Genomic DNA, 27,174 nt, shown 5'->3' with positions numbered 1-27,174 from the left:
GAATCTACGCTTTTAGAAAGAGAAAACCTATTCTGAGAATATGCCATGGACTGTGGGTTCTATTTTGAAAAGACAGAGTGTCTCTTTTGTAAAAACGACAGGTGAAGGGGTATGGTTGAATGTGAGCCATTGGATCTAATCTGATCGGTCCAGATTAGTAGAGAGGAAGGGAGAGGACTCGGCTAGCCGGAGAAGAAGGACAGCACGGCGGCTACCATGGCCGGCAGCAATGGACCTCACCGGCGATCTTGGAACCGGCCCAAGAGGCCATGGTGGAGCGCACCAAGAGCACGGGAAGATAGAGCGGGCAACGGCGAACTCACCAATCTCGGTGACTGGAAGCGGACAGAAACGGCAGGGGGCTCGAGATGGCGGGCGGCGAGCTCCTGCGAAGATCGGTGGCGGTTAGCGAGCAACCGAGACCAAGAAAAAGGAAGGGAAAAGATCCGGCGGCTTCACAAACTCCACGCGAAGCTCAGAGCAGTGCTTACGGTGGCGACGAAACGATGAAACGACGAAACGAGCTCGGCGACGACGGCGCTTAGGGTTGTGGCGGCTGCGAGCTCTAGGCGAGATACCGGCTTGCTCTAGGGTTAGGAAGAGGCGATGCAGGCACGGGGCTACTATTTATGGAGCGGAGAGGCGTGGTGCGCACGTCAAGAACCCAAAAATCGGGGCGGCGAAGGTATCACCATCGGAACAAAGTCCGAGTTGGTGACAAGCGAGAGGTGAGGGACGACGCTGACAAGGCGGGCCCACCTATCGGCGGAAAAAGGCACGGGTCCTAGCGGTCAGCCAAAGGGAGAGAGGAGGGGAGTGCGCCTGCGCTAGCTAGACCGGCCTGCTAAGCGGGCCGCGCGGTGAAGGAACAGGCCCGCGGGAGTGAGACGCTGGGCCTACGGGGTGGGTGAGGCCAAGCGGGCTGCGGGTGAGGGGAGCAGGCCAACTGGGCCAAAAGAGAGGGAGAGAGAGAGGGAAGGAAAGAATTCTTTTTCTTTTTCTTTTCTAAAATTCCAAAGAGATTTTGAAATGCATTTGAATTTATTTTGGAGTTTGGTTTCAAACCACACAATACAAAAATAATATGCAGCAGTATGTATGCACAAACATGTAGCTAAGCCTTATAGTTGATTTTAATTTAACAAAATTTATCATTTACTCTATGTTTGTATGCACACATAAATACATAAATAAATCAAATTAACCTATTTTAAAATGATGCAAATTTTAGGGTGTTACATGCAGATAATTAAAGATAATACAAAGTGACACATTTTTATTTTGTAACTAAATTATTGACCTCTAACGTTATAAAAAAATACAAATATATCTATTAGATCTACATGCAAATACTAATATAAGCTACTATGAAAAATAATTTAAATACGAAATTTGCCTAAGTAGCTCACCCTTTAGTCCGTTCTTTTAAGATGAGAAGGTACTACTAGCTTGCTAGATCATTTAACATTTTGTCTTGCTATTTGCTGTCTAGCAGGATTAGTAAACCTGGAACCGGTTTGCCGGTTCATATATATCCATCCCCCGTATGTCGCCGCCCACTGAAGCAGATACTCCGGTAGCGGACATGGACGCCAAGCTGATGGTGGCCACAGGCAGCGGCGGTGTCCAGCAGTTGAAGGATCCGGTGAACAAGCAGAAACAAGATTCGGAGGTGATGGTGGTGGTGATGGCGGCCAAGAAGCAGGCTGCTGCTTCCGTGCAGAAGCCTCATATGGATCCCCATCTGCTAGCATTGGCGTCCTCCGGGTCTTTTGAGGAAGGAACTGAAATCTCTTCTGGGTACTGGCATTAGCCCTTCTGATCAGAAACGGCAAACAAACTTTGTCATCGTCAGCGAAGAGGGTCAAGCCTCTGGCAAAAACGGCGGCAAGGACGACGACATAGAAGCAAACAAGTCGATCCTGTCAGGTGTCACTGCTGAAGGTAACACTGCGCTCCATGTGGTGGCCGCTGCCTGTGGTCAGGGCGACAACTTCTTGAAGAGCGCCCGCATCATCCATGAGAAAGATAAGGACCTCCTCTTTGCGCAGAACAGCAATGGCGACACCCCTCTGCACTGCGCTGCACAGGCAGGGAAATACGACATGGTCATTTGCCTCATTCATCTTGCTTTCGATGAAGGAGGCGAGGGTAAGATGAAGGCTCTGCTGCGGAAAGAAAAAAAGGACAAGGAGACAGCCTTGCTTGAGGCTGTACGCATTGGGAACAATCACATAGTCGACCTCTTGATGGACAAGGATTCGGAATTGGCCAGCATTCCTGAAGACGGTGGCACATCACCTATGTACCTCGGTATCGCGCTAAAACGGGATGAAATTGTGAAGATACTCTATGATAAGAGTAGCCCTGGAAAGCTTTCATTCGCCGGACCAAATAGACAGAATGCATTACATGCTGCCGTTCTCCGATACCCAAACAAATACCAACACCGAGGTACACATACTTGCATCTTTCCTTTTTCCAACTTACAAACTGTGTTCGCAGACTTGTCCTTTGTTTCGAAACATTGCCGTATATAGTTTTTTGCCACTCTCTATCTATGCATTTAATTTGTACAAAAAAAAATCTGTGTACTATATATAATTAATATGTTTGTGGAGTACGTAATCATTCCTAGGAAATATTTCTTAGAGTACACAATTAGGATGGATCAGCCACCGGTGCAGCAAGGCTTTTTGCTCCCGGTTGGAAAACCCCTTTAGTCTCGGTTTTCCAACCGGGAGCATCAATCTGGGACTAAAGGTACCCTCCTTTAGTCCCGGCTTGACGCCCCCTTTAGTCCCGGTTGGAAACATCAATCGGGAGTAAAGGGGGCCTCCAGGCCTGATCAGGGACCGCCACGGGACAGGACATTGAGTCCTGGTTGGTGTTACCAACCGGGACTAAATGTCCCTCTTATTTTTTTTCCTTTTTCTGGTTTCTATTTTTTGTTTCTTTTTTTATTTAATGATTAGTTTTGATATTAAAATACATTTTCGAATACGCTGCTAATAGTAATATATATGTGTACTTCGCACGCGTAAATTTTCGTTCGAACTTTGTACATAAATAACAAACGAATATACACGTACATGCATATATATATATATATATATATATATATATATATATATATATATATATATAATCATATATACACACACGTTATTTTATGTGTATATATATATATATATATATATATTACAAAGGTTTGATATATAAATTGTTTATGTCCTTAGCAATTCACTCCTCCAGATTTGGCATCCATGCACGTTTCGTTCGGGTCGTCATTGTAGAACTCGCCGTTGGGGTTGATGACCTAGTCATTTAAAAATCCTGCTATAGTCTCTCGAATTGCTTTAAGTTGGTCAAGTCGTATGACTCTTTCCCTCAACCATTCAGTCTTCAATAAAAGTTAAAGGAAAAAGTATTAATATATATATATATATGTGTATTGCTCATGTAATTACTTATACAAATGAGAGCAATAAAGAAATTGTAAATATACGATCGAAATAATATAATGGAAAAAGTATTTATATACGTACTTTGAGTTGCTCTTCAGGAGTTCTCTTTGAGTACGCCATGATGAACTCGCAAACATAGTATCCGCAGTAGTTGTTACCCTACTCCTGCCTTAGAACCCACTTTTACGACAAAAAATCAATTAGGGTGAATTGAAATCATCATATGGTGTTAATTGAATATAAATGTGTAGTTATAGTACTTACTTTGTGTGCGATTACACACAGTGGCGCTTTGCAACGTTTCATTTTTTGTTCCTCAATGAACCTTTTTTAAACCCTGCTCCCAATAAAATAAAAAAATAATTTAACCTTTAATAATTGTTGAGAGATCGGCGCCATTATATATATATGTTGTTATAGAGAAACTAAATTAATTACCCTTGTATAATATCTATCATGTCTTGATACTCTATTTGCGGTTTTCTCAACCAGTCTAAGATTTTCAATCTACTATTGGCCATATCGATGACCATCAATATCCAGTGATTGCTGCATAAACATATATATATATATATATATATATATGTGTGTGTGTGTGTGTGTGTGAGAGAGAGAGAGAGAGAGGTAACTAGCTAGTAAGGAAATATTGATGTCCCATATATATGATTGACATTAATTACTTATAATAACACTCACTTGAAGTTGTAGGGGAAGAGTATCTCCTTCTTGTCGTGTTGGTTCACTAAGAAATTCATGAGATTTCTCTCAGGTTGAGGCTTATAATCCTTCGGGGGGTTAGGGTGTTTGTATACGACATACGGATCAACGAACCCAACATCATTATCCTTTCTCTTTTTAAGTTCTGTCATCTCATATCTGCATACATGAAAATTGTGAATATATATATTGTAAATATATAATAAAGAAATTGTGAATATAGTAGAAAATAATCACACTTACAGACAATAGCAGCTAATGAGACTTTTGTCGAGAGAGTCCAGGTGGCATAGTTGGTGTAATTCTGGAAGCTCGACATAGATAATGTCATTGCCACGGAAGTAATGGTGGTTTCTAATTCTGACAGAAAGATAGATTTGTCCCGCATGAGACGCCGACATGTACCACCCGTTTAGCAGGTACATTTGCGTACCCAGTTCACCTAATTTCTCTGGGTTGTATAGACTCTGGCCTGGTACAAATTTCTTGTAAGGATCCACTTCCGGAGCAGATGGTCCTTCAGCGAGCACTTCAGCAAGGTTCAAACCAGTGTCCTCATAAAACCCAAGAAACGACTCATAGCCGCCTACCTCCTCCACTAAGTTTAAGTTTGAATCATATTTGTTAGGAACGACAAGGGGGGGGGGATTGATTGTTGCGATTGTTGTCCGAGTTGTGCAACACCTTTCCCTACTCTCTTCTTTTTTTGCGCCGCCTCATATGACTTGGTGAGAGAGCGGTCATAGTCCGATATCGGTTGTTTCGCGGCGCTCTTAAGAGAATCCTGTTTTTTTTGTTCCAACTTCTTTCTTAGCTGATCTGGAGGTAGGAAGAAGTATGATGGCTCCGGGTTCTCCCTCGCTCGTCGTGCCTGTTTTGCACCTTCAAAGAAATCTATCACTTCTTTTTGTACTGTATCCTTTAATTCCTGTTCACTTTTCTCATAAGATAGTTTTTGGGGAATAACTGGATGAGTATTTGCTTTCTGCTTCTTTGCCGGCGAGCAGGGCAACGGCTTCGTTTGCGGGGCGGACCTCTTAAGGACTTGTTGACATATATGTAAACAATCATATATGTCAACAAGTCATATATGTAAACAAGTCATATATGTAAACAAGTCATATAAACAAGTCATATATATAAACAAGTTATATATGTAAACAAGTCATATAAACGACAAATTTGCCCTAGGGAGAACGACGAATTCACCCTAGCGAGAACGACAATTCGCTCTAGCGAGAACGACAGGGCGAATTCGTCGTTCTCACTAGGGCGAATTCGTCGTTCTCGCTAGGGCGAATCGTCGTTCTCGCTTGGGCAAATCATCGTTCTCACTAGGGTATACAACAACGGGGCGGCGTTGCTCCGCATATACAACAACGGGGCGGCGTTGCTCCGCATACAACACAACGAGGCGGCATTGCTCCGCATACAACACAACGAGGCGGCGTTGCTCCGCATACAACACAACAAGGCGGCGTTGCTCCGCATAAAACACAACGAAGCAGCGTTGCTCCGCATACAACACAACGATGGCGTTGCTCCGCATACAACACAACCAGGCGTTCCTCTGCATATATCACATACAAACACATATCGATGTACGTAGGGGTCGGCGGTGATGATCGATGTACGTAGGGGTCGGTGGTGATGGGCGTCCGGAGGCGGTGATGACGAGGACGGTGTCGGTGGCTGGGCCGGGTGGCGTCGGTGGCAGCACGAGCATCGTGGCCGGCCGGGCCGAGGTGGAGTTATCAGGGCCGCGCGCACGGCGTCAGTGGTGGCGTGGCATCGGGCGCCAGGGGCGGCGTGGCGTCAGGGGCAGCGTGGCATTGGGCGTCAGGGGCGGCGTGCGTCAAGGGCGGCGTCAGGGGCGGCGTGGCATCGGGTCGGGCCGTAGTGTGGCGTCGGGGCCGAGCGTTAGGGCGGTGGGGCGTCGGGGCGCCGGGCCGGGGTGGTTGGGGGTGGCGCGTCGGCGAGCGCGCTTAGTCGGGGCGTGCGACGTCGGGGCGGTGGGGCGCCGGTGTGCGTGCGGGCGCTCGCGAGGTGCGGCGTCAGCGACGGATCGAACGAGCGGCGGTGGGTCTGTTAGGGCTTGGCTCGACAGTGGGGAGGAGGAAGAAGAGGGGTCGGGGCGGGCGCAGAGGCTATATAAGGGAGAGGACGTTTAGTCCCGGGCGCCACCATCAGCCGGGACTAAAGGCCCTTTAGTCCCCGTCCCTGTTAACGCCCGGGACTAAAGGTCACACCTTTAGTCCCGGTTGGTGGTGGCGCCCGGGACTAAAGGTTTTTGGCGGGCAACCAAACTGCAGTTTCGCTATCCACCAATTCATTAGGATATTAATATATTTTTTTACACAAATGATAAAAGGATAGTTAATTGTATAGAAAATTAAATAAAAGACATAAAAATATTTTTAAAAAAATATAGATTCTATTTTGCTTTATTGCACACAGGAAAATTATGTGACCTAAAGTTTTAATTTTTTAACAAGTTTTAAAACACAATATAGTATTTAAATTACTATTTCGATAATGCAAAAATATAGTGTTTAATTAAATTCAGAAAAACTCTTGTGTTTCGACTGGAAATTTGTTTCCACATCATTTGAACATGACATAATCCCACCATCAAACATAAATTTATTTTCACATCATTTCAACGTGACATAATCCCAACATCAAACATAAATTTGTTTTCACATCATTTCAACATGACAAAATTCAACATCAAACATAAATTCACAATTATTACATAATATCTCTAATACACACTATTGAACATCAATATATATATATATATATCAAGCGGGCACAGTAATGAACTTCTTCTTGACGTATGTCCCTTGGTTATGATCGCGCCATAACCATGGAGTGTCCTCATCGTTTAGCAAGATGCTAGGGTCTTTGTTCACTGTGAAGGGTGAAATTCGGTCATCCTTTTCATAATCTTCTGACATGTCTGACTTGTCTTCGATTCCGACGATGTTTCTTTTTCCTGAAAGAACGATGTGGTGCTTTGGCTCATCATTGATTGGGTGGTTGTCGTTTTTCCCTCTCTTCGGTTTTGTAGACATGTCCTTGACATAGAACACTAGAGTCACATCCTTCGCAAGGACAAACGGTTCGCCTTTGTACCCAATATTGTTGAGGTCCACTGTTGTCATTCCATACTAGTTGTCGACTGCTACGCTGCCTCCAGTCGTCTTTACCCACTGGCACTTGAACAAAGGTACCTTAAAATGAGATGCATAGTCTAGTTCCCATATCTCCTCTATGCGGCCATAGTATGTTTGCTTGTTCCCACTAGGGTCGGTGGCATCTATGCAGACACCACTGTTCTGGTTGGTGCTCCTTTTATCTTGTGCTACTATATAAAATGTATTCCCATTTATCTCATACCCTTTGTATGTGAGGATATGCCACGATGGCTGCCTAGCCAACAAATACAGCTCCTCATCAATACTCTCATCACCCTGACATTCTTTTCGCAACCAGTCGCTGAAAGTTTCCATGTGCTGACGCGTAATCCATGCTTCAGACTTCCCTGAGAACTCAGATCAGAGGAGGTTCTTGTGTGTCTCGATATACGGATCTATCGAGGAGGAGTTCTGTAGAACTGTGTAGTGTGCTTTATTGAAATAATCATCACCCTTACCAATATATGTTTTCTTCCCTAGTGTCCCCTTACCACTTAGTCTCCCCTCATGTCGCGATTCAGGAACACCAATCGGGTTAATATCGGGAATGAAGTCAATACAGAACTCAATGACCTCCTCTGTTCCATAGCCCTTGGCGATGCTTCCTTCTGGCCGAGCACGGTTGTGAACATATTTCTTCAGGATTCCCATAAACCTCTCAAAGGGGAACTTGTTGTGTAGGAACTCAGGACCAAGAATAGTAATCTCCTTGACCAGATGAACTAGGAGGTGTGTCATGATATCAAAGAAGGAAGGAGGGTACACCAACTCAAAGCTGACAAGACATTGAACCACATCATTCTGTAGTTTCGCTAGATCCGTTGGATCGATTGCCTTCTGAGAAATTGCATTGAGGAATGCACATAGCTTCACGGTGGCTAGACGTACATTTGGTGGTAGAATTCCTCTTAATGCAACTAGAAGCAATTGAGTCATGAGCACGTGGCAGTCATGGGACTTTAAGTGTCCAAATTTCTTCTCTGGCACATTTATTATACCCTTTATATTTGAGGAGAATCCAGACGGTACCTTAATGCTATCTAGGCATTCAAACAAGTTGTCCTTCTCTTCTTTGCTAAGAGTGTAGCTGGTAGGACTTAAGTACTGGTGTCCATCATCTGTCTTCTCTTGATGCAGGTTGTCTCGTTCTTTCAAACACCGCAGGTCCTGTCGTACTTCAATTGTGTCCTTAGGCTTCCCATACACGCCCATGAAGCCTAGCAGGTTCACACAAAGATTCTTCATCAAGTGCATCACGTCGATCGCGCTGCGGACCTCTAGGACTTGCCAATAGGGTAGCTCACAAAATATGGACTTCTTCTTCCACATGGGTGCGTGACCGTTGGCGTCCTTCGAAACAGGTTGGCTGCCAGGTCCCTTCCCAAATATTACTTTCACATCATTGACCATATCGAGGACGTCCTCACCAGTTCGGTTGCGAGGCTTGGTCTGGTGGTCTGCCTTACCTTTAAAATGATTGCCTTTCTTTCTTACGGGGTGATTTGCAGGAAGAAATCATCGATGCCCAAGGTACACGACCTTGTCACACTTTTTCAAGAATATACCTTTCATGTCACCGAAACAGTGCGTGCATGCATTATATCCCTTGTTTGATTGTCCTAAAAGATTACTTAGAGCTGGCCAATCATTGATTGTTACGAACAACAATGCTCGCAGATCAAAGTGCTCCTGCTTGTGCTCATCCCACACGCGTACACCTGGCTTGTTCCATAAAAGTAGAAGTTCTTCAACTAATGGCCTCAGGTACACATCGATGTCGTTGCCAGGTTGCTTTGGGCCTTGGATGAGCACCGGCATCATAATAAACTTACGCTTCATGCATAACCAGGGAGGAAGGTTGTAGATACATAGAGTAACAAGCCAAGTGTTGTGACTACTGCTCTGCTCCCCGAAAGGATTCATACCATCCGTACTTAAAGCAAACCTTATGTTTCTTGCGTCACTTGCAAACTCGGGGAATTCTCTATCGATTGCTCTCCACTGGGACCCATCAGCAGGGTGTCTCAACATATTGTCTACCTTACGGTCTTCTTTGTGCCATTGCAACAACTTTGCATGGTCTCTGTTTCTAAAAAGACGTTTCAAGCATGGTATTATAGGAGCATACCACATAACCTTGGCAGGGATTTTCTTCTTGGGACGTTCGCCCTCAACATCACCAGGGTCATCTCGCCTGATCTTATACCGCGACGTGTGACATACAGGGCATGCATCCAACTTCTCATACTCCGTGCCACGGTAGAGGATGCAGTCATTAGGACATGCATGTATCTTCTGGATTTCTAATCCTAAAGGGCAGACTACCTGTTTTGCTTCGTACGTAGTGCTGGGCAATTCGTTATCCTTTGGAAGCATCTTCTTTTGGATTTTTAGTAACTCCGCGAATACCTTGTCAGATACACCATTCTTTGCCTTCCATTGCAGCAATTCCAATGTGGTACCTAACTTTTTCTGCTCCGCATCACAAGTTGGGTATAGCAATTTCTTGTGATCCTCTAGCATGCGGTCGAACTTGATCTTTTCCTTTTCACTTTCGCATTCTCTTTGTGCGTCACGAATGGCCTGACCAAGATCGTCAGCGGGCTCCTCCTCTGCCCCTACCTCTTCTTCAGCGGGCTTCTCCTTTGCCCCCACCTCTTCTTCAGCTTCCCCCATTGCAGTATCAGTGAAGGCACCATATTCAGCAAAAATGTCATCATCGCCCCATTGTTCTTCTTCACCTTCTTCCATTACAACTCCGGTTTCTCCATGCTTCATCCAACAAATATAGTTTGGCATGAAACCCGACTTGAACAAGTGTGAATGAAGAGTCTTTGAGTTAGCATATTCCATCATATTCTTACATACGGCACATGGGCAGCACACGAAACCATCGCGTTTGTTTGCCTCGGCCGCACGTAACAAAGAATGCATGCCGTCCATGAACTCTTGGGAGCGACGATCAGCATTGTACATCCAATGCCGACTCATCTGCATTACATGACATAAATACCGTATTAAAACCTAGAACATAATTAGTTAATTATACAGCATGCATACCACCACAAAAGCTATAAATTTAAGAAAGCCTCGCTTCAATGTAGACAATCCCAACTACCACTAAAAACACTAAAGCTAAAATGCACTTCAGCAGCACAAGAATTTCGCGACCAATCCCAACTAAAACAGACAGATCCCCCGTTTGTTCAACATCTTTGGGCTTCTTCGGCTGGATCACTGCCTCATTAGTCGCCATATCTACCTGTTGTGCAAGATATTTTTGCACGAATTCAACATACTCTTCCTCCAAGTAGAAGCCTGAACATCCAGTGCCATCCCACTTAAATTAAAACAGAAAATTAGAACTTTAATCACAACCATCATGAAAATAGGTATAAATTAACCATAGTCATTAAATACGATAAAATAACTCACATTGCGATCCGGACACTTGTAGAAAATGTGACCCTTGTTGGGACCCTCCTTCACTCGGTACTCCATCACAATCTTCGTCTCATCACAACACTTGCCGCATGCAATGAGTGGGAGGCCCTGCCTAAGTCGCTTTGGAAACCCATGAGAGGCCGAGGACCCGAAAGCAGTTGCCATCTACTCTCTATACTTATTTTTTAATACACTATAAATTTCTCATTTTATAAACAAATAAAATTAAAAAAAACTCTAAAATTCTCTATATCTCTAAACAATAAAGTGTGCTATGCATGCTACAAATGAACGGTGAATACTAGTTTTTAATAGCTACTTTAACCTTCCTTCATGTAAATATGCAAGCTTGAAGTGATTTTGAGCTCAAATTGCTTACAAATGAAAAAAACCACAATAAAGAACCATATATATATAGTGAACAAAATGAGATAAGACAATAGTGAAACATGAGAGTATGAAGTTGATAACCTTTAGAACCGAAGAATCGACGGAGGAATCAAAGAAATCGATGGAGGAATCGAATAATGGATGGAGAAAGAGCAAGAACACTGCTTAAATTTGAACGGAAGCTCTCGGGCGGGCTCGAGGAGGAAGAAGATGGCCAGCAGGATTTATAGGGGGGACCTTTAGTCCCGGTTGGTGGATCCAACCGGGACTAAAGGTCACTTTCCAGTCCCAGGCCACGCCACTAGCCGGGACGAGCTTTACTCCCGGTTGGAGCCACCAACCGGGACTAAAGGTCTCTCTAGTCCTGGACGCAATATTTCCCGGGACTAGAGCCTGATTTGGCCCTTGGATCAAAGGTCTGTTCTCTACTAGTGAGCATGAATGGCCCAAATGCCTTTTCTTTGTGTTGGTAGTTCATTGATTGCCATAACTAAGTGGAATTGTGTACACTAGTCCATCAACCCGTGCTCTCACACGGGCTAGAACTTTAGGAGATATAAATATTAGTTATTGTTTAAAACATATGACTAATAAAGAATTATTTATGTTAACTTATATATTTTTCTCTTATTTATTTTTTAACATAATAGACACAATAGATACTTGTAGTCTATATTCAGTTATCATAAACTTATTAGTATTTTTTAAGACACATCTATACATTTTTTTCAATGATATTCCTATTTTTCTTTGTATGACACCTTTGTCTACTTTAAACATGCAATTAGTTAGAAACCTTACCATTAACTATGATAGCTCGTGTTGCATCATATATCCTACGGAGTCATGAGTCAATTTTGGTTCAAATTTTATTCTTACGGACTGCAATAAATTTTTTTATCCTCAAGTTAAGTTAAAACCCTTGAGCTTAATGTATATTTTATTAACTCTCTCTTTTGTACTTTGCATAATAAAGATTTTAGGTCGTAGAGTATGTCCTTAAATACTACAATATCATAAGCAATCATTTGAAAAATGCACCATGTCGATAGGGTCATAGTAACGCTAACATCAGTAGAATTTTAATACTTAAGGGCTAGAAAGATATAGCCACCGGTGATCTTCCACACTTCTCAATATGATTGAAATTTTCTATCAAGGAATTAAATATGAAATTATAGTCATACTATCAATATATACGTGTCAAACATTTTAGTTAATATATATAAATATATCTAAATAACAACCTATATAAATTATATGCCATAGTTACTAATATGGTTTTAAACATTTTGTTTGTATCATTAATATATGAGTTGTTAAGCAAATATTTTTTATTTGAACATAACATATATATTTATCGCTCATGTATGCTGGCACGACACATATCCTTACTTTAATCAAATCTTAATATGTTAATATTGATAGAACTGGGTAATATAGAAATATATGTATATATGCTTATTTAAATAAATTTTTAATAGAAGATGTTGAAAATTTAGATGTAGATTTAAGGGGATTTTAATATTTCTAGTAATAAGATGAAAATTGGGTTACGTAAACTATCTATTTTAATAGGAGGAGAGTGATTAATGCAAATTTTAATCACTCTTGTTACGTCTATTAATCACTCTTTTTACCTAAACAAGAGTGATTAATAGGGTTCCGTCTACCACGTGCGTATCGGTCTCCCAATCTAAAGGTGGAAGAACGTGAAAAAGAATAAAGAGTAGGAAAAGATTCCTGATGCAAATGCACGAGAGAGAAAAAATATATAAAAGTGGTTGGGATAATTTAGAAATTATATAAGATTCCTGATGTAAAATTGTTTTCTATATTTTAGGAGTGAATTATTGGAAACTGTTGGAGATGGCCTTATTTATTCCTCCCAATATTTCTTTGGGAGTTGGAAAACACCATGTTTTGAGGAATAAATTATTAGGTACTCTTGGAGATGCTCTAATAGTAAGATGGTTTAAGTTCATGATCAACACTCATGGTGATGGACAGTACAGTTACTTGTCCATAATCTTTTATCTTTGTCCTTAATCTGGTTGTGTATTCCAGCTAACTGAAAAGTCTTTGATTCACATATAATTTTTTTTTTTGTCTCACCTTCATTAGTCTAGTCTGACAAAAGAAGAATGGTGTTTGCAGATCTTACAAAGTTGTTAGAATGGAATGAAACACACCTCTTCCCACAAAATAAGGACCTTACCGCACAAAGGGATCAAAATGGGAGTACGCCACTTCACTTTGCCGCAGCTATAAATTTTATGATTCCATTTGGGCCATCAGAAATTTGTCGGCAAGTATTGGAAGCTAATCCAATACTTCACCTTGCTGTCAAGGCCGGGAACCTTCAGATGTTTTGTCCTCTATTGGCGAATCCACAAGTAAACCTAAATTTACCGAACAATAGAGGGGAGACTCCATTGGATATATCCGGATATAAAGCTTCCAGAAAGAGGTTTCTACATTTTTCAAGTAGTCCATCCGCTCGTTTCATTTTAAATTTTATTCCGAAGCAAACAAGTAAGATTGATTTGTGATGCTTGGCTTCTTTTTGTTTTGCTTTTGCAGAGTATTGAAGCACAAATACACCTCACACTCACACAAGTCGGTGCTGTCATCGGTGTGCGTCGCCAGGATCACTTGCTGGGAGCAGACAACATAACTCCAAGAGTAAACGCAGCAGCATTTGATGGAAGCAAAGAAACGGAGGTGCTGAAAGAGTCGACTGGATCTCTGTGTATTGTGTCAGTTCGTTCTAATAGCAACCGTGACATTTGGAGTAACTTTTGCTGTGCCTGGAGGTTACATAGCTGATGATCGCTATAATGGAGGCTCACTGATACTTGCTCGAAGGCATGCTTTTCATGCATTCATCTGGTCCAACACATTCGCCTTCGTTTGTTCCACAGTTGCTACCATTTCTCTCATGCGGTCTGGAAACCCTTTGTTGAACCTTTGGAGCCACAGAACGAACTTAGGCATTGCCTCCTACTTCGTATCCATTTCGATTACATGCTTGGCTGCAGCCTTTGCACTTGCTGCGTATGTGGTGCTAGCTCCGGTGGCTCAGAACACTGCACAAAGCATACCTGCCCCTCACTTGTCTCGTACAGCTATATAATCAACTGGAGTTCATTTCTACACGTCTTCTTCTACTACCACCCTTATGTACGAGGAAGGGACTAATCCAGGCATGCCTATTTTCAGCACTTACTAACATGGGTGCTATGCTGTTACAGTATTGTCCCTTAATATTCATCTTTGATTTGGCCGCGTCAGAAAGCCAGTCTCCAAAAATAGAGGCACCAGCACCAGCACCATTGGCTTCAACTTGAAGCGGGCGTCAACAAATATATATGTGGCCACAGCAGATTTAGTACCTGCATCCTGTACCTGAATAATCAATGTGTCCCATCTATCTGCATTGTGATTCTGTAGACACTTTATTGAATCAGAAGAATCGGATGCTTTCCATTGTGCTTACTATTACTAATTTCCCCTTTGTTTGTTAGTTGGAAGCTATTATGCTCGTAATAATTAATAATGTAAACAGTGATTACTGCACTTGCAGAAACAGATGTTTTGGAATATTCGGATGATATTTGTGATTTGTGGAAAGTTTGAATGAGGCAGGCATTTGAATTTGTAATATTGATAGCCATGCCGAGCCATTGTGCAATAATTGGCGGATCCCAGGCTTCGAGGCTTTCTATACACTCAACAAAGGTAAGGAAAGTTCCAAGAAGGGAATGTAATGCTGACAGGATGGCGGCAGCGATCGAGCCTGCGACTCTTCTCAAACATGGGCCTGTACCAGGCTCTGTTCTTGGACACCCAACAGGCCAACACGTTCTTCATGAACACAGTAAACAAGACTCCACTATATGCTATAGCATTGCTATGCATGTTTCTGTTGCCTATGCGTCTGAATGACACACAGACACAGCAAAAATCAGACTAGCAATGGTACCTGTCAGGTTGCAATAATCAAATTTTCCATGCTTTGCTTCTCTCCTCAGCTCCGTACATAGACAGGTGAAAAACACCACTGGTACTCCAAACCTGAAAAAGTGAACAAATATACATACATGAAATAGAAATGCATACTATATTGCTAGATGCTACAACGATCATACCACAAAAACTAAGCGTATTCGAGGACAATGTGGTGCTATGGAGGCTCAATATATTCTAATCCAACCAGATTCTGTAATCAGGGTACAATAACTCACATCAAACTCCAACAAGATTCTGTAATCAGGCTCAATATATTCGGTCAGGCCACAAAAACAGACAGCTGGTATGCAAATTTCCAGCAGTTGACCTTACTACTCTTCACCAATAACTCGGTATCAGTAAGATGGAAGGTATATATGATAGAGTTCTTGGACTATTTAGGCGTAGATCTAGTGGGTAAAACATAACTTATGTACCTCGCCTGACCGATGCCGTGACCATGGTGCCGCAGCGACGCTCGGAGTCTCGAGTCTCCTGTCGCAGCCATGGCGCCGGCGACGATGTAGCAGCAGTGCAGACCTGGTCTGGTGGCGGCGGCGAAGGCGATGGTGCTCCCTGTCGCTCACAGCACGCCCTTCTAGATCGGACTAGGGCTAGGAATCACGGTGGGGCTGGCGGCTGCGGTGAACCTCATGTCTCGAACCCCAGCCCCCACCTCCTATTTATAGTGCTGCGCGACGGGGGGCCCATCAGCCACTTAGAACAACTGAGCGCCCCCAATCAGGACGCGGATCAAGGGCCCAGTCCGGCCGTTGGGCCAAATTGGTGGAGATCAACCTAACATTCTCCCCCTTGATCTCATCTTATAACTTAAACTTAACTTACTTTATTTTTTTTCTATTCCATCACAGATCAGTGCATAGAGCTTGCCTCATCATCACGGTCAGTTGCCACTAGATTAAACAACTACAATGCACCTCTCGGTTTTGAAACAGATTCTCAACTAGGCCCTTAGTATCCAGAAATCATAGGCTTTTCCGTAAACCCATGTCGACTGTGTGTTCTCTGAACGCACTAAGTGGTTAGCCTTTGGTAAGCGAATCCGCAAGTACTTGATCGGTACTTGTTGTAATTTATTCATTCTCTTTGCGTAAAGCATATTGCTACAAGTCATGATTTATATCTTTCTACATTCCCTTTGGAGTCATATTTTGTCTTGCAGACCCATTAGCAGTCTACTGTTTTGGCTCCATTAGGAATTAATTCTAGGTCCCAAACATTATTGGTATTCGTCGAATTCATTTTAACTCACATAGCTTCTTGCCATTTAAACGAGTAAACGTTTCTCATGGGTTCTTCAAATGAGGTGGGATCACCCTTCATTTGAATTTCTTTACTAACATAAACTTTATAGTCATCAGAAAAATAGATTTACTAATTCTTTGAGACCTTTTGGGGCCTCAACTGCTGACACTTTCATATGGAGCTATTGTTGCTCTTCATTGCCAAGAGGCAATTGATTCTACAGGCCCCTGTATTACAAGATCCTTGTTAACATTATTCATCTTCTTCGAAGAGCTAACAGCAGGTGTTGTATTAGTCATACAGCATCAACAGGTATTGAGAAACTTGTTGCTCCTGAGTCACTGGAGTGGGCACGCAGTCCCACTTCTCTTCAAGTCTTAGGTCTCTACATACCTCTACATACCATGCTCCCCCAGATCTTCCCTTCTTTTTCAAAGATAGTGTATCTTTAAATATCTTATTTTGGGTTTAATCTGTTAAACCTCATATGGAGCTTTAAGCACCACCTTAACATCTTTTAGGCTGACTACACTATCTTCTTATCGGAACTTTAAAATGTCTAGGAATTTAGCTATTTTTCTGCTTAGGGGTATCATTATTGTGACTGTTGTACTCCTCCAATGGTCGCATTCATCTTAATTAATCTTTATCTCACTCTAAATGAAGACTATCTTTCTTAATTATTCTCCCCCTCAAAATATGGCATGAACTTTACTATCATAATTTCGAGAACTATTCAGAAAACCGATGAACGAGGAGACATTTATAACTTACTTCATTCATATGATTATGTCATGTAAACAAAGTTATTTCTTAATCCATTTAGTAGTACACTTTTCTTATTTCACTTCAAGAACTCAACGAGGTCTTTCATTAGCAGTACTTTTGCAAGTCACGCTTGCATCTTTTCTTATCTTTTGGTTAGTATTGACCATGACGATGAATTTCTGTTGTGCCACGGTCAATACTAGGATAGCATAAGAGCTACCCAAACTTCTCTCGCTATGCGGGATACAAAAACATATGAGTCATCACAAAACTTCTCCCGCGATGCAGGATTGACTAGCATAAGTACTATGCCAAAACTTCTCCCCATACGGGATAAAATCTATACACAATTTACTGTAACGAAAACTTAATCATGACGACTAAAACATTCACTTATACTTCATTTTCTAATTAAATCTTCCCGTTGATTCCAATTTAATCAGAAAATTAGTTAACAGTCCTCAACTAGCTTAACTTAAGCCTTTTCATTCACATACCCCAGTATTGCAGCCCGTTGGCATGCAGCCGAGTGATCTCATCGAATTAAAACATATAAGGTGCTTCTGCATCAATTCTACATCACAGTTGGGCAGAAAATAGAATTCATGCATAAAACTCATAAATTAACTTGAAAGACAAACAACTACTCTTCAAAATTAAATTCTCCCGTTGGTTAAAATTTAATTAGAAGATAATCAACTTCATTGCAGCGGAAACATGTTAATAAAATACAATCTATTAGTTCAGGAGTATTTCTTGGTCCTTATCTACTCTCTGAAAAATTGACCATGTTGGTGTGAAATTTATCAGAGATTTAAACCTCAAACTTGAACTCATTATAATATTGTCATCATCAACGTTGGTCAGAAAATGACAATACCATAATCTGACTTAAACAAAATAGACTACTCCTCTAATTTAAATTTTCCCATTGGTTCTAATTTAATTAAAGGATAAACATAATCATAATTTACTAAATATAACTGCTCTTCAAATTAAATTCTTTTGTTGGTTCGAATTTAATTAGAAGATAATATACATTAAACTTTACAGCGGAAACATGGAAAAATGTTTATCTACTTCTCAGAAGTATTTTACTGTACTCATCTACTCTCTGAAAAATTATCCCGTTGGTTCAAATTTTGACAGAGATTTAAACTAGACAAAAAACATCAAAAATTTGCTTCTGAAAATAATAAAACAAAACCTCAGTATTTACTGTTCATTTGGGCCAAAAACGTGAAAATCCGATCTGCGGCCTAGCTCGCTAGCGCGTCCGCGCGCGCAGCCCAGCGATGAAATTGTGGCCTAGCGGCCTGCTTACACATCACGCGCATGCCCCCACCCCACCCCCAGGCCACAACCTGGCCTGGGCTAGGGATCTACCGCCCTGCCTGGGCTGAAAGTTGGCCCGAGCGCTCGGAGCCGTCCATCTGGATCAGACGGCTCTCCGGTGCTTGCGGCTGATAAAAAACGGCGTCCGCGTCGCTCCCCGAAAACCCTAGCTCCATTTCGTTCTCCCTCCGTCTCCTTTCCTCAGTGTCGAGACGGAGAGCGGCGACTGCGGCGGCCGCCTGTGGTGGCCAGAGGAAGAGGTGGCGGCGCCGCTACGGGGCCCCTCGCCGGCGCGCGCGCTCGCCCGAGGGTGAGCGCGCCACCGTCGAGCGGCCTTGTGGCGACGCCCTTGACCCCCCAAGCCTGAGGCAGAGGCTCCATGGTGGCGTGGCCTCCCAGGACGACAGCCCGGGAGCTGCTTCCCGCACGATGTCGGCGGTGGTGACGGCGACAGGTGAGCCCCAAGTAGGCCCTATGCCCAAACCCTAGATCATTTCTCATTCTCCCCTTTCTCCTTTGTCAGCTCTCAGTGCAGCAGACGCTGGAGAAGAAGTGCGGCGCCGCCGCAGGTCCCCTCATCGGAGCGCGCGCTCCCCAGTGGGTGAGCGTGCCGTCGTCGAGCAGTCTTGTGACAGTGCCCTCGGCCGGGGCTCGCGCGCATGGCGACGAGCGTGGCTCGGCCATCTACCCACGTGCCGGTGAGGCGGCGACGGGTGCTTCTTCCCACGCATAGCGGTGTCGACGGTGGTGGAGAAAACCAGGTAGGTTCCTTTCCCTCTCCGTCCGTTTCCTTATAGGGTAAGGGTTAGGGTTTCGGGTTGAGGTTCGATCCAGTTTGAATCAAATCACCTTCTTCTCAAGTTCTTCTCGGTTTTATACCCCAATCTAGATCTACAAACTAGCAACATGGGCTCTGGTACCAATGATAGAGTTCTTGGACTATCTAGTCGTAGATCTAGTGGGTAAAACATAACTTATGTACCTTACCTGACCGATGTCGTGGCCATGGTGCTGCAGCGACGCTCGGAGTCTCGAGTCTCTAGTCGTAGCCATGGCGCCGGCGACGATGTAGCAGCAGTGCAGACCCGGTCTGGTGGCGACGGCAAAGCAGCACGCCCTTCTAGATCGGACTAGGGTTAGGAATCACGGTGGGGCTGGCGGCTGCGGTGAACCTCGTGTCTCAAGCCCCAACCCCCACCTCCTATTTATAGTGTTGCACGACGGGGGCCATCAGCCACTTAGAACAGCTGAGCGCCCCCGATCAGGGTGCGGATCAAGGGCCCAATCCGGTCGTTGGGCCAAATTGGTGGAGATCAACCTAACAATACGACGAGGGTCATTGCAAACTTAAAAGACTCGACAAGGTGTCCATCTATGTGCAGAAAACGTCACATCATAATTTTCACAACTGTATGATTCATATTATGCATTTATGCATCATCGAACAGAGGCCAGCCATCTACTATTCCCGAGTTGTAGAAATAACACAGTCAACACTTTCAGTTGTACCTTCTTGAATGAGAAAATGGTGGAAAGTAGGAGTATTCAGTATAAACTTCCTGGGAAACTGAGACTTCGATGAAGATGCAGAAATGTCCACACACAAAACCGGTGTGTCACTATAAATTCCATCTCTAGTCTAAGCCATCTTGCAAGAATGAACCACAGCTGCCGAGCAGTTCTAAGAGTTCATTCATTTTTTTTCTATAGTTCCAGAGAGCCAAATACCAGGACAAGTCTTTACATCAGTTTTTAGATTCAGGTTTAGCACCCAACCAGGGAACGAAATATCAAGTATCAATCACATAGCACAGATTTCCATTAGACAAACAACTAACCGGACACACCTAGTAGGTTCAGGAGTTCATTCACAGGAAGTCAGAAACATTTGAACAGTTGCCATTACCAACATCTCCTCTACCCTCTAGACCAGACGCTTCAAAAACCATCTCACATGATGATTTTTTACATTGTGCAGTGACTTGTTTTGTGGTAGTGTAATGTTGAATCTTTTTTTTTTTCGGGATCGTGTCACGGCACGTTTTTCATTAAGCAGAATAGGAAGTTTTGTTACAAAATCAGGATTACGGTAAACCGAAGATTACCAAAACCCACCGAACTCAGCCCTCAAACACTCGCACGCGCTTGTAATTACATGAAAACCAAATTTGCGTCCCGAGTCAAGCGTCCCTAGATGCTTGTATCCGGCAGCGCACCACATGGCAACATCTTGCTCGATGACCTCAAGGACCTGCGCCGGTGACGAGGCCATTCTGTTGAAGGTCCTCGCATTCCTCTCCTTTCAAAGTTGCCAGCCGACAAGGAGAAAGAGGGAGTCAAAACCACGACGGAGTTCCTTGGGCAGCCGTCTCCTCGAGTTAACCCACCAGCACATTGTGTCTTCCTCCTGGACGGGCACTAGATCATGGAGAGAAGGAACCTTCTCAGACATGAAGCCCATACCTCTCTACTGAAAACGCAGCCAAGGATGATGTGATCCATCGTTTCGACGGCCTGGTCGCAGATGACGCAAGCGTCGCTGTCCTGCAGCCTATGGCGACGTCTTCTGTTCGCCGTCCAGCAGCGTCCATGCATGACGAGCCAGAAGAAGAAGTTGACCTGTGGTGGCGCCGAGGTCTTCCAAATCAGCTTGGCCCCGAGCGGCATCGACGAGCCGACGAACATTGCGCCATATGCCGACGACGCGGAGTACTGCCGGTCCACAGTAAGCCTCCAGTTAAAAGTGTCCGGCACGCCCGGTGTCAGGTGCACCTGCTCCACCATGGTCCAAAGGCCGATGAATTCTATGAGGAGCCTCATGGTTCGCGGCCCGGCAATGTGGTGAACCCAGGCCCTCCCATGAAGGGCCTCCGCGACAGTGGCGGATCGTCGCCGCTTGGGGACAGCAGCAAAGACCGCCCCGCCGGCGCCAGGCTACTGATGCAGGAGCCTTGTAGCCAATTATCCACCCAGAAGAGAGTTGTCTCGCCATTTCCTAGCGCCGAGACGGTGGCCGCCCTGAAGATTCCGACCACCGTGCGTCACCCCCGTACATCGAAGATCAGCTACGCCAAGCCCCCCCAGCTCCCGAGGCCTGCAAACAGTTTCCCAGGCGACCTTGCATCGGCCACCAGCAACGGAGTCTGAGCCAGACCATATGAAAGCTCTGGGCACCTTGTCGATGCACTCGATTGCCCAAGAAGAAAGGCAAAGCGCAATGGAGGTGTGCACAGGTATGGCCGAGAGGATGGCTTTGACAAGAGCTGTCCTGCCGGCGACGTTGAGCATGCTCCCTTTCCAATGTGGGATGCGGGCAGCCACCACGTCGATGATAGCCTGCTCGTCACCCCGTTTTAGCCTGAAGATGGAGAGTGGAATTCCCAGATATCGGCTCGGGAAGCCCTCGATCCGGCAGGAGAGGACCTCCTGCACTCGTTGGATAACCACCTCCTTCAGCTGTATCTGCCTGAATGAAAGGATTAAGGGAAAATATTCAGTAGAAATGGCCTGGGAAGTTAATACTCAGAATAACATGTGTAACTTTAATGCTGAATCAGCCTTCTGCTTACCCATTTCCAAGGGAGAACCAAAATACTCATGTCACAACCCAAATGAACTTCACAAAACATATATCTCAACACATGAGAGTCAAATTTTCCTTTCAGTCACAGAATAACATACAGCAATAAAACAAAAGGAGGGATGTTCTTCGGCTTGTTGTACATTTACATAAGTTCACCATCTGTACATGTCTCCAAAAGAACAAAAGAAAATAAAGAAGCTCAGCATCATCAACACTCAGGAATCATAAATAGCTGCCATTATTTATATCTCTGAATCCATCCAGTAAATTAAAGCAGCTAAGAATCTAAGATAGCATCAGCAGCAGCCCATGTCGACATTGCATAGAGTATGCGTCCCTTCCACCCTCCCAGGAGCCACTGAAGATCCACGTCAGTGACAAAGTCCTCGTGAAACTTGTCCCTGATGCTCTCCCGCACGGCCTTGACAATATCCGGATCCAATGGCAGCTCTCTCAGCCCTGCCCGGTGGTTCCGCAACTGCCACTTCTTATATGTCTCAGGGCGCTCGACCCTGTCCAAGCCTTCACAAGCGATGACATTCTGGGCACACTGGCCAAAGAGATCACGCTCAACCAGAATGCGCAGATCACTATCCCGTGGGGTCGTGGCATCCATCATGTCAAACATTGCAGAGTAGTGGAACAGCTCCTCCCGGAACCGCGGTACAAAATACGGTGAGCTATATGTGCCATTCATGATGAAAAGGATGAACACATCCGGTCGCATCTTCCGGATGTTGCTGAGAACAACATCCCTCGGGCTTGGGCTACTCGTGTCGACACCTTCGTCCATCAAGTTTCCAAAATGGAGGATGCTATTGACAATGAGTACCTCATCAGGGTCGATGTCCAAATCATCAACGCCAACCGTCTCCCACTTAGCCGCAATGCCATGGTACTTGAACGGCACGCCAAACTGAGAGGCATAATTGCTAAGCCGCCGCCCTGTCTCCTTGACCCGAGACGCTGGACGGAACCCAGGCTGGGGAAGATCAATGCCAGTAATCCTCACTTCCGGTGGCCCACCCGGCCATATAGATAAAAACTTGAGCAAACCAGGCCACTGGGACCCGTAATGTATGCCGTAATCCACAATGTGCATCTTCTTCCTCCCTGCAATAGCCTTGCAGATGGTCAAGTTGGCAAACTTGAACGCCATCACTCGGAAGCAGCAGGCTGCCGCGTACAGCCGGTAGGCTTTGAGGAAGTCCACGACCGAGGTGCGCTTTGCCATGAGCGAATTGTAGACCTGGCTCCCTGAACCAGCCAGCCGCGCCTCCAATCCCTCTGCGAAATAATGTGCCAGCCTTTGTGTGGCATCTCCCCGTGGAGAAGGTATGCTGCTTGATCTTGTTAGAATTTCGTTTTAGGCATATTCATCAGATCAGGATGTATTGGTAGTAGGAATAGGTGTTCGGGTTTCACAGAGAGACAGAGAGAAAGGGGTGATAGGTTGCAAACCATCGAATGCCGTAGTTGTCGAAGCTCCGGCCGGGGTTTCGTTGACAGACGCCATCTGCGCGCCGGCAGCGACGTTCGGTGGAGAGGGAGTCGGTGCTGTGGCGTCCTCGGCGGCGGCGTGTGCGTCGGGGTGGCGTTGCCGGCATCGGTGGTGCTTCCCGTCGCTGGCAGCGCCCCTTCTCAAGATCGGGTCTAGGGTTAGGATGTCGGTGGGGTGACTAGCGGTGCGGTGAACCTCGTACTGCGAGCCTCGGCCCCCACCTTTCCTTTATAGCGCTGTGCGACGGGGGCCCACCAACCATGTAGGGTTGGGCGCCCCCGATCAGGGCGTGAGAACAAGGCCCAGAAGGCCTTTGGGCCTAACTGGTGGGAGATCAAATCTAACATTCTCCCCCTTGATCTCTCATCTATTCTTCGTTCTTTACTTTCATACTCAAAACTTTCAATTCATATTTTTCTTGCTTCCATCCTATTTCATCACAGATTAGTGCATAGAACTGTCCCATCATCACAGCAATCAGTGCCGTTAGACTAACAACCACAGTACAATTCTCCGTTTTGAAATATAAACTTTCTTTGGGCCCTTCGTATGTTCGGAAATCATAGGCTTTCCCTTAAACCCATGTCGGCTACGTGTTTTTTGAACACGTTGGGTGGTAAGCCCTTTGTGAGCGGATCCGCGAGCATTTTCTCTGTACTTATATGCTCAAGATTTATTATATGATCCCGAACTTTATCTTTCACAACATAGTACTTTATGTCAATGTGTTTGGCAGCACCACTTGACCTATTGTTGTGAGCGTACTATACCGCTGGATTGTTATCACAATACAATCTCAGTGGTTCATTTATATCATCAATCACTTTCAATCTGGATATAAATTTCTTCAGCCAATTCACCTGCCCCGTTGCCTCATAGCATGCTACAAACTCGGCATACATTGTCGAGGATGTAGTCACGGTTTGTTTGGAGCTACAAAGTCAGGGCGTGTACACACTTGAGCATATTGTAAACTTCCAACAGCTGAAGCATACGGTACCGCTTTCATTCGGTCAATTTCATATTGGTTCTTGGGACACTGATGTTCCCCAAATCTATCGCCCTTGACTATAGGAGCAGGTGAAGGACTGCACGCATGCATACTAAATTTCTTCAGGACCTTTTCTATGTATGCCTTTTGCGATAATCCTAGAACCCTTTTTCTCCTGTCTCGGTGAATCTCTATTCCCAAAACGAACGAGGCCTCACCGAGATCTTTCATATCAAAGTTTGAGGACAAGAATTTCTTCGTTTCCATTAGTAGATTGATATCACTACTAGCAAGCAAGATAGCATCCACATACAAAATTAGGAATATGTACTTTCCATTCTTGAACTTTGCATAAACGCAATTGTCCTCAACATTTTCTTCAAACCCAAAACCTTATATCGTTCTATCAAACTTCAAATACCACTGTCTTGAAGCTTGCTTCAATCCGTAGATTGATTTCTTCAGGCGGCATCCCATATTTTCCTTTCCTTTTATGACAAAACCTTTCGGTTGTGCCATATAAATATTTTCTTCCAAATCCCCGTTTAGGAAAGCCGTCTTTACATCCATTTGATGTAACTCCAAATCATAGTGGGCTACAAGTGCCATTATAATTCTGAAGGAATCTTTACATGAGACTGGAGAAAACGTCTCATTGTAATCAATCCCTTCTCTTTGCGTGAAGCCTTTCGCCACAAGTCGCGCTTTAAATCTTTCTATATTCCCTTGAGAGTCATATTTCGTTTTGTAGACTCATTTACAGCCTACTGTTTTGGCTCCTTTAGGAATATTTTCTAAGTCCCAAACTTTATTGGTACTCATTGATTTCAATTTATCTTCCATGGCCTTAAGCCACTTTGATGAGTGGTCGCTTCTCATGGCTTCTTTAAATGAGGTGGGATCATCCCCCATCTGATATTCTTCTGTTTCATAAACTTCATAGTCATCAGTAATAGTTGATCGTCTTATTCTTTGAGACCTTCTAGGTGCCTCCGGCACTTGTTCCACATTTGGCTGTTGTTGTTCTTCCTCATGTGCAACATTTGGTTCTATAGGTTCCTCAAGGATAGGTTCCTCAAGGACAGGTTCCTCATGTTCATTCATTGTCGCCACGGGAGAACTTGCAACAGGTGTTGGCATTATAGTGTCCTACACTATCGGTGCAACAGCAGCAAGTAGCGTGAAGAATGGTTCTTCAACCATCAGAGTGGGTACATGTATCCGCTTCTCCTGTAGGCTGATTTCTCGTGCTACCATGCTCCCCCTGATCATGTTATCCTCCAAGAACACAGCGTGTCTTGTTTCTACAATCTTCGTATGTCTGTCAGGACAATAGAAGCGATATCCTTTCGATCTTTCTGGATAGCCAATAAAATGGCAGCTGACTGTCTTGGAGTCTAACTTTCCTATGTTTGGGTTAAACACTTTTGCCTCAGCTGGACAGCCCCACACACGCAAATGGTTAAGTGAGGGTTCCCTTCCTGTCCATAATTCATACGGTGTTTTAGGCACCGATTTACTTGGTACTCGATTAAGTATGTGAATGGCGGTTTTCAGTGCCTCCATCCATAAACTAATCGGTAATGTGGAGTAACTCATCATGCTTCTTACCATATCCATTAAGGTACGGTTACGTCTTTCAACCACTCCATTCTGCTGAGGCTCCCCCGGTGTGGAGTACTGAGCAACTATGCCATTTTCCTGTAGGAACCTTGCAAATGGTCCAGGAATTTGGCCATATGGGGTATGTCGCCCATAGTACTCTCCACCTCGGTCTGATCGTACTATCTTGATTTTCTTATTGTGCTGATTTTCAACTTCGGCTTTAAATATTTTAAATTTATCCAATGCTTCCGATCTTTCTTTAATTGGATAAATATTGCCATAACGAGAGTAGTCGTCTGTGAATGTTATAAACGAGTCATAACCATCCACACTTTTCACAGGAAAAGGACCACATATGTCTGTGTGGATTATTTCTAAAATTCCTGTGCTTCGTTTGGCATCTTTCTTAATTTTCTTGACATACTTTCCTTTGATGCAATCAATACATTGTTCTAAATCTGAAAATTATAAGTGCGGGAGAATTGATTCCTCAACCAATCGTTCCATTCTCCTCCTCGAAATATGGCCCAAGCGACAATGCCATAATTTCGAAGAGACAGTATCAATTCTCTTCCGCTTCTTAGTTACATCCGCAGATGGGGAATCATTCACATTCTCATCACATACATTATTCGCATTCTCAGCAAGAGATAATAAATAAAGCTTGTCTTGTCGGAAGGCAAGACCAACACATTTATTATTAACCAGTATCTTACACTTGCCATCACCAAAATGGCAATCAATTCCATCATCATCAAGTTTCGAAACACTTATCAAATTTCTACGCAAAGAGGGAACATAAAATACTTCTTTAAGTCTAAGTACAAAACCATTATTCAATTCTAAAGAAAAATCTCCAATTGCTTCAACATTGGCTTGCACTCCATTTGCAACTT

General features: G+C 44.1%; 1 protein-coding gene and 1 pseudogene across 1 annotated transcript; one reads left to right on the top strand and one right to left on the bottom strand.

Annotated features, from left to right (window-relative positions):
- Positions 1-1,546: 1,546 nt before the first annotated feature.
- On the top strand, positions 1,547-14,568 carry LOC136489671 (ankyrin repeat-containing protein At5g02620-like; annotated as a pseudogene).
- Positions 14,569-22,458: 7,890 nt separating this feature from the next.
- LOC136489670 (scarecrow-like protein 9) lies at positions 22,459-23,415 on the bottom strand. The gene has a single exon (XM_066486243.1). It carries the CDS (start codon positions 23,413-23,415, stop codon positions 22,459-22,461), a length of 957 nt encoding a protein of 318 aa, XP_066342340.1.
- Between the last annotated feature and the right edge of the window lie 3,759 nt (positions 23,416-27,174).

This window comes from Miscanthus floridulus, chromosome 10, assembly GCF_019320115.1.
Source record: "Miscanthus floridulus cultivar M001 chromosome 10, ASM1932011v1, whole genome shotgun sequence".
Lineage (NCBI taxonomy): Eukaryota > Viridiplantae > Streptophyta > Magnoliopsida > Poales > Poaceae > Miscanthus > Miscanthus floridulus.
Note: the sequence above shows the minus strand (reverse complement) of the source record. Positions and strands in the feature narration are given on the sequence as shown.

Bases quoted from the DNA above. Each gene is read 5' to 3' on its own strand.
- LOC136489670 (XM_066486243.1), bottom strand. From the start codon at position 23,415: ATGGCAAAGCGCACCTCGGTCGTGGACTTCCTCAAAGCCTACCGGCTG.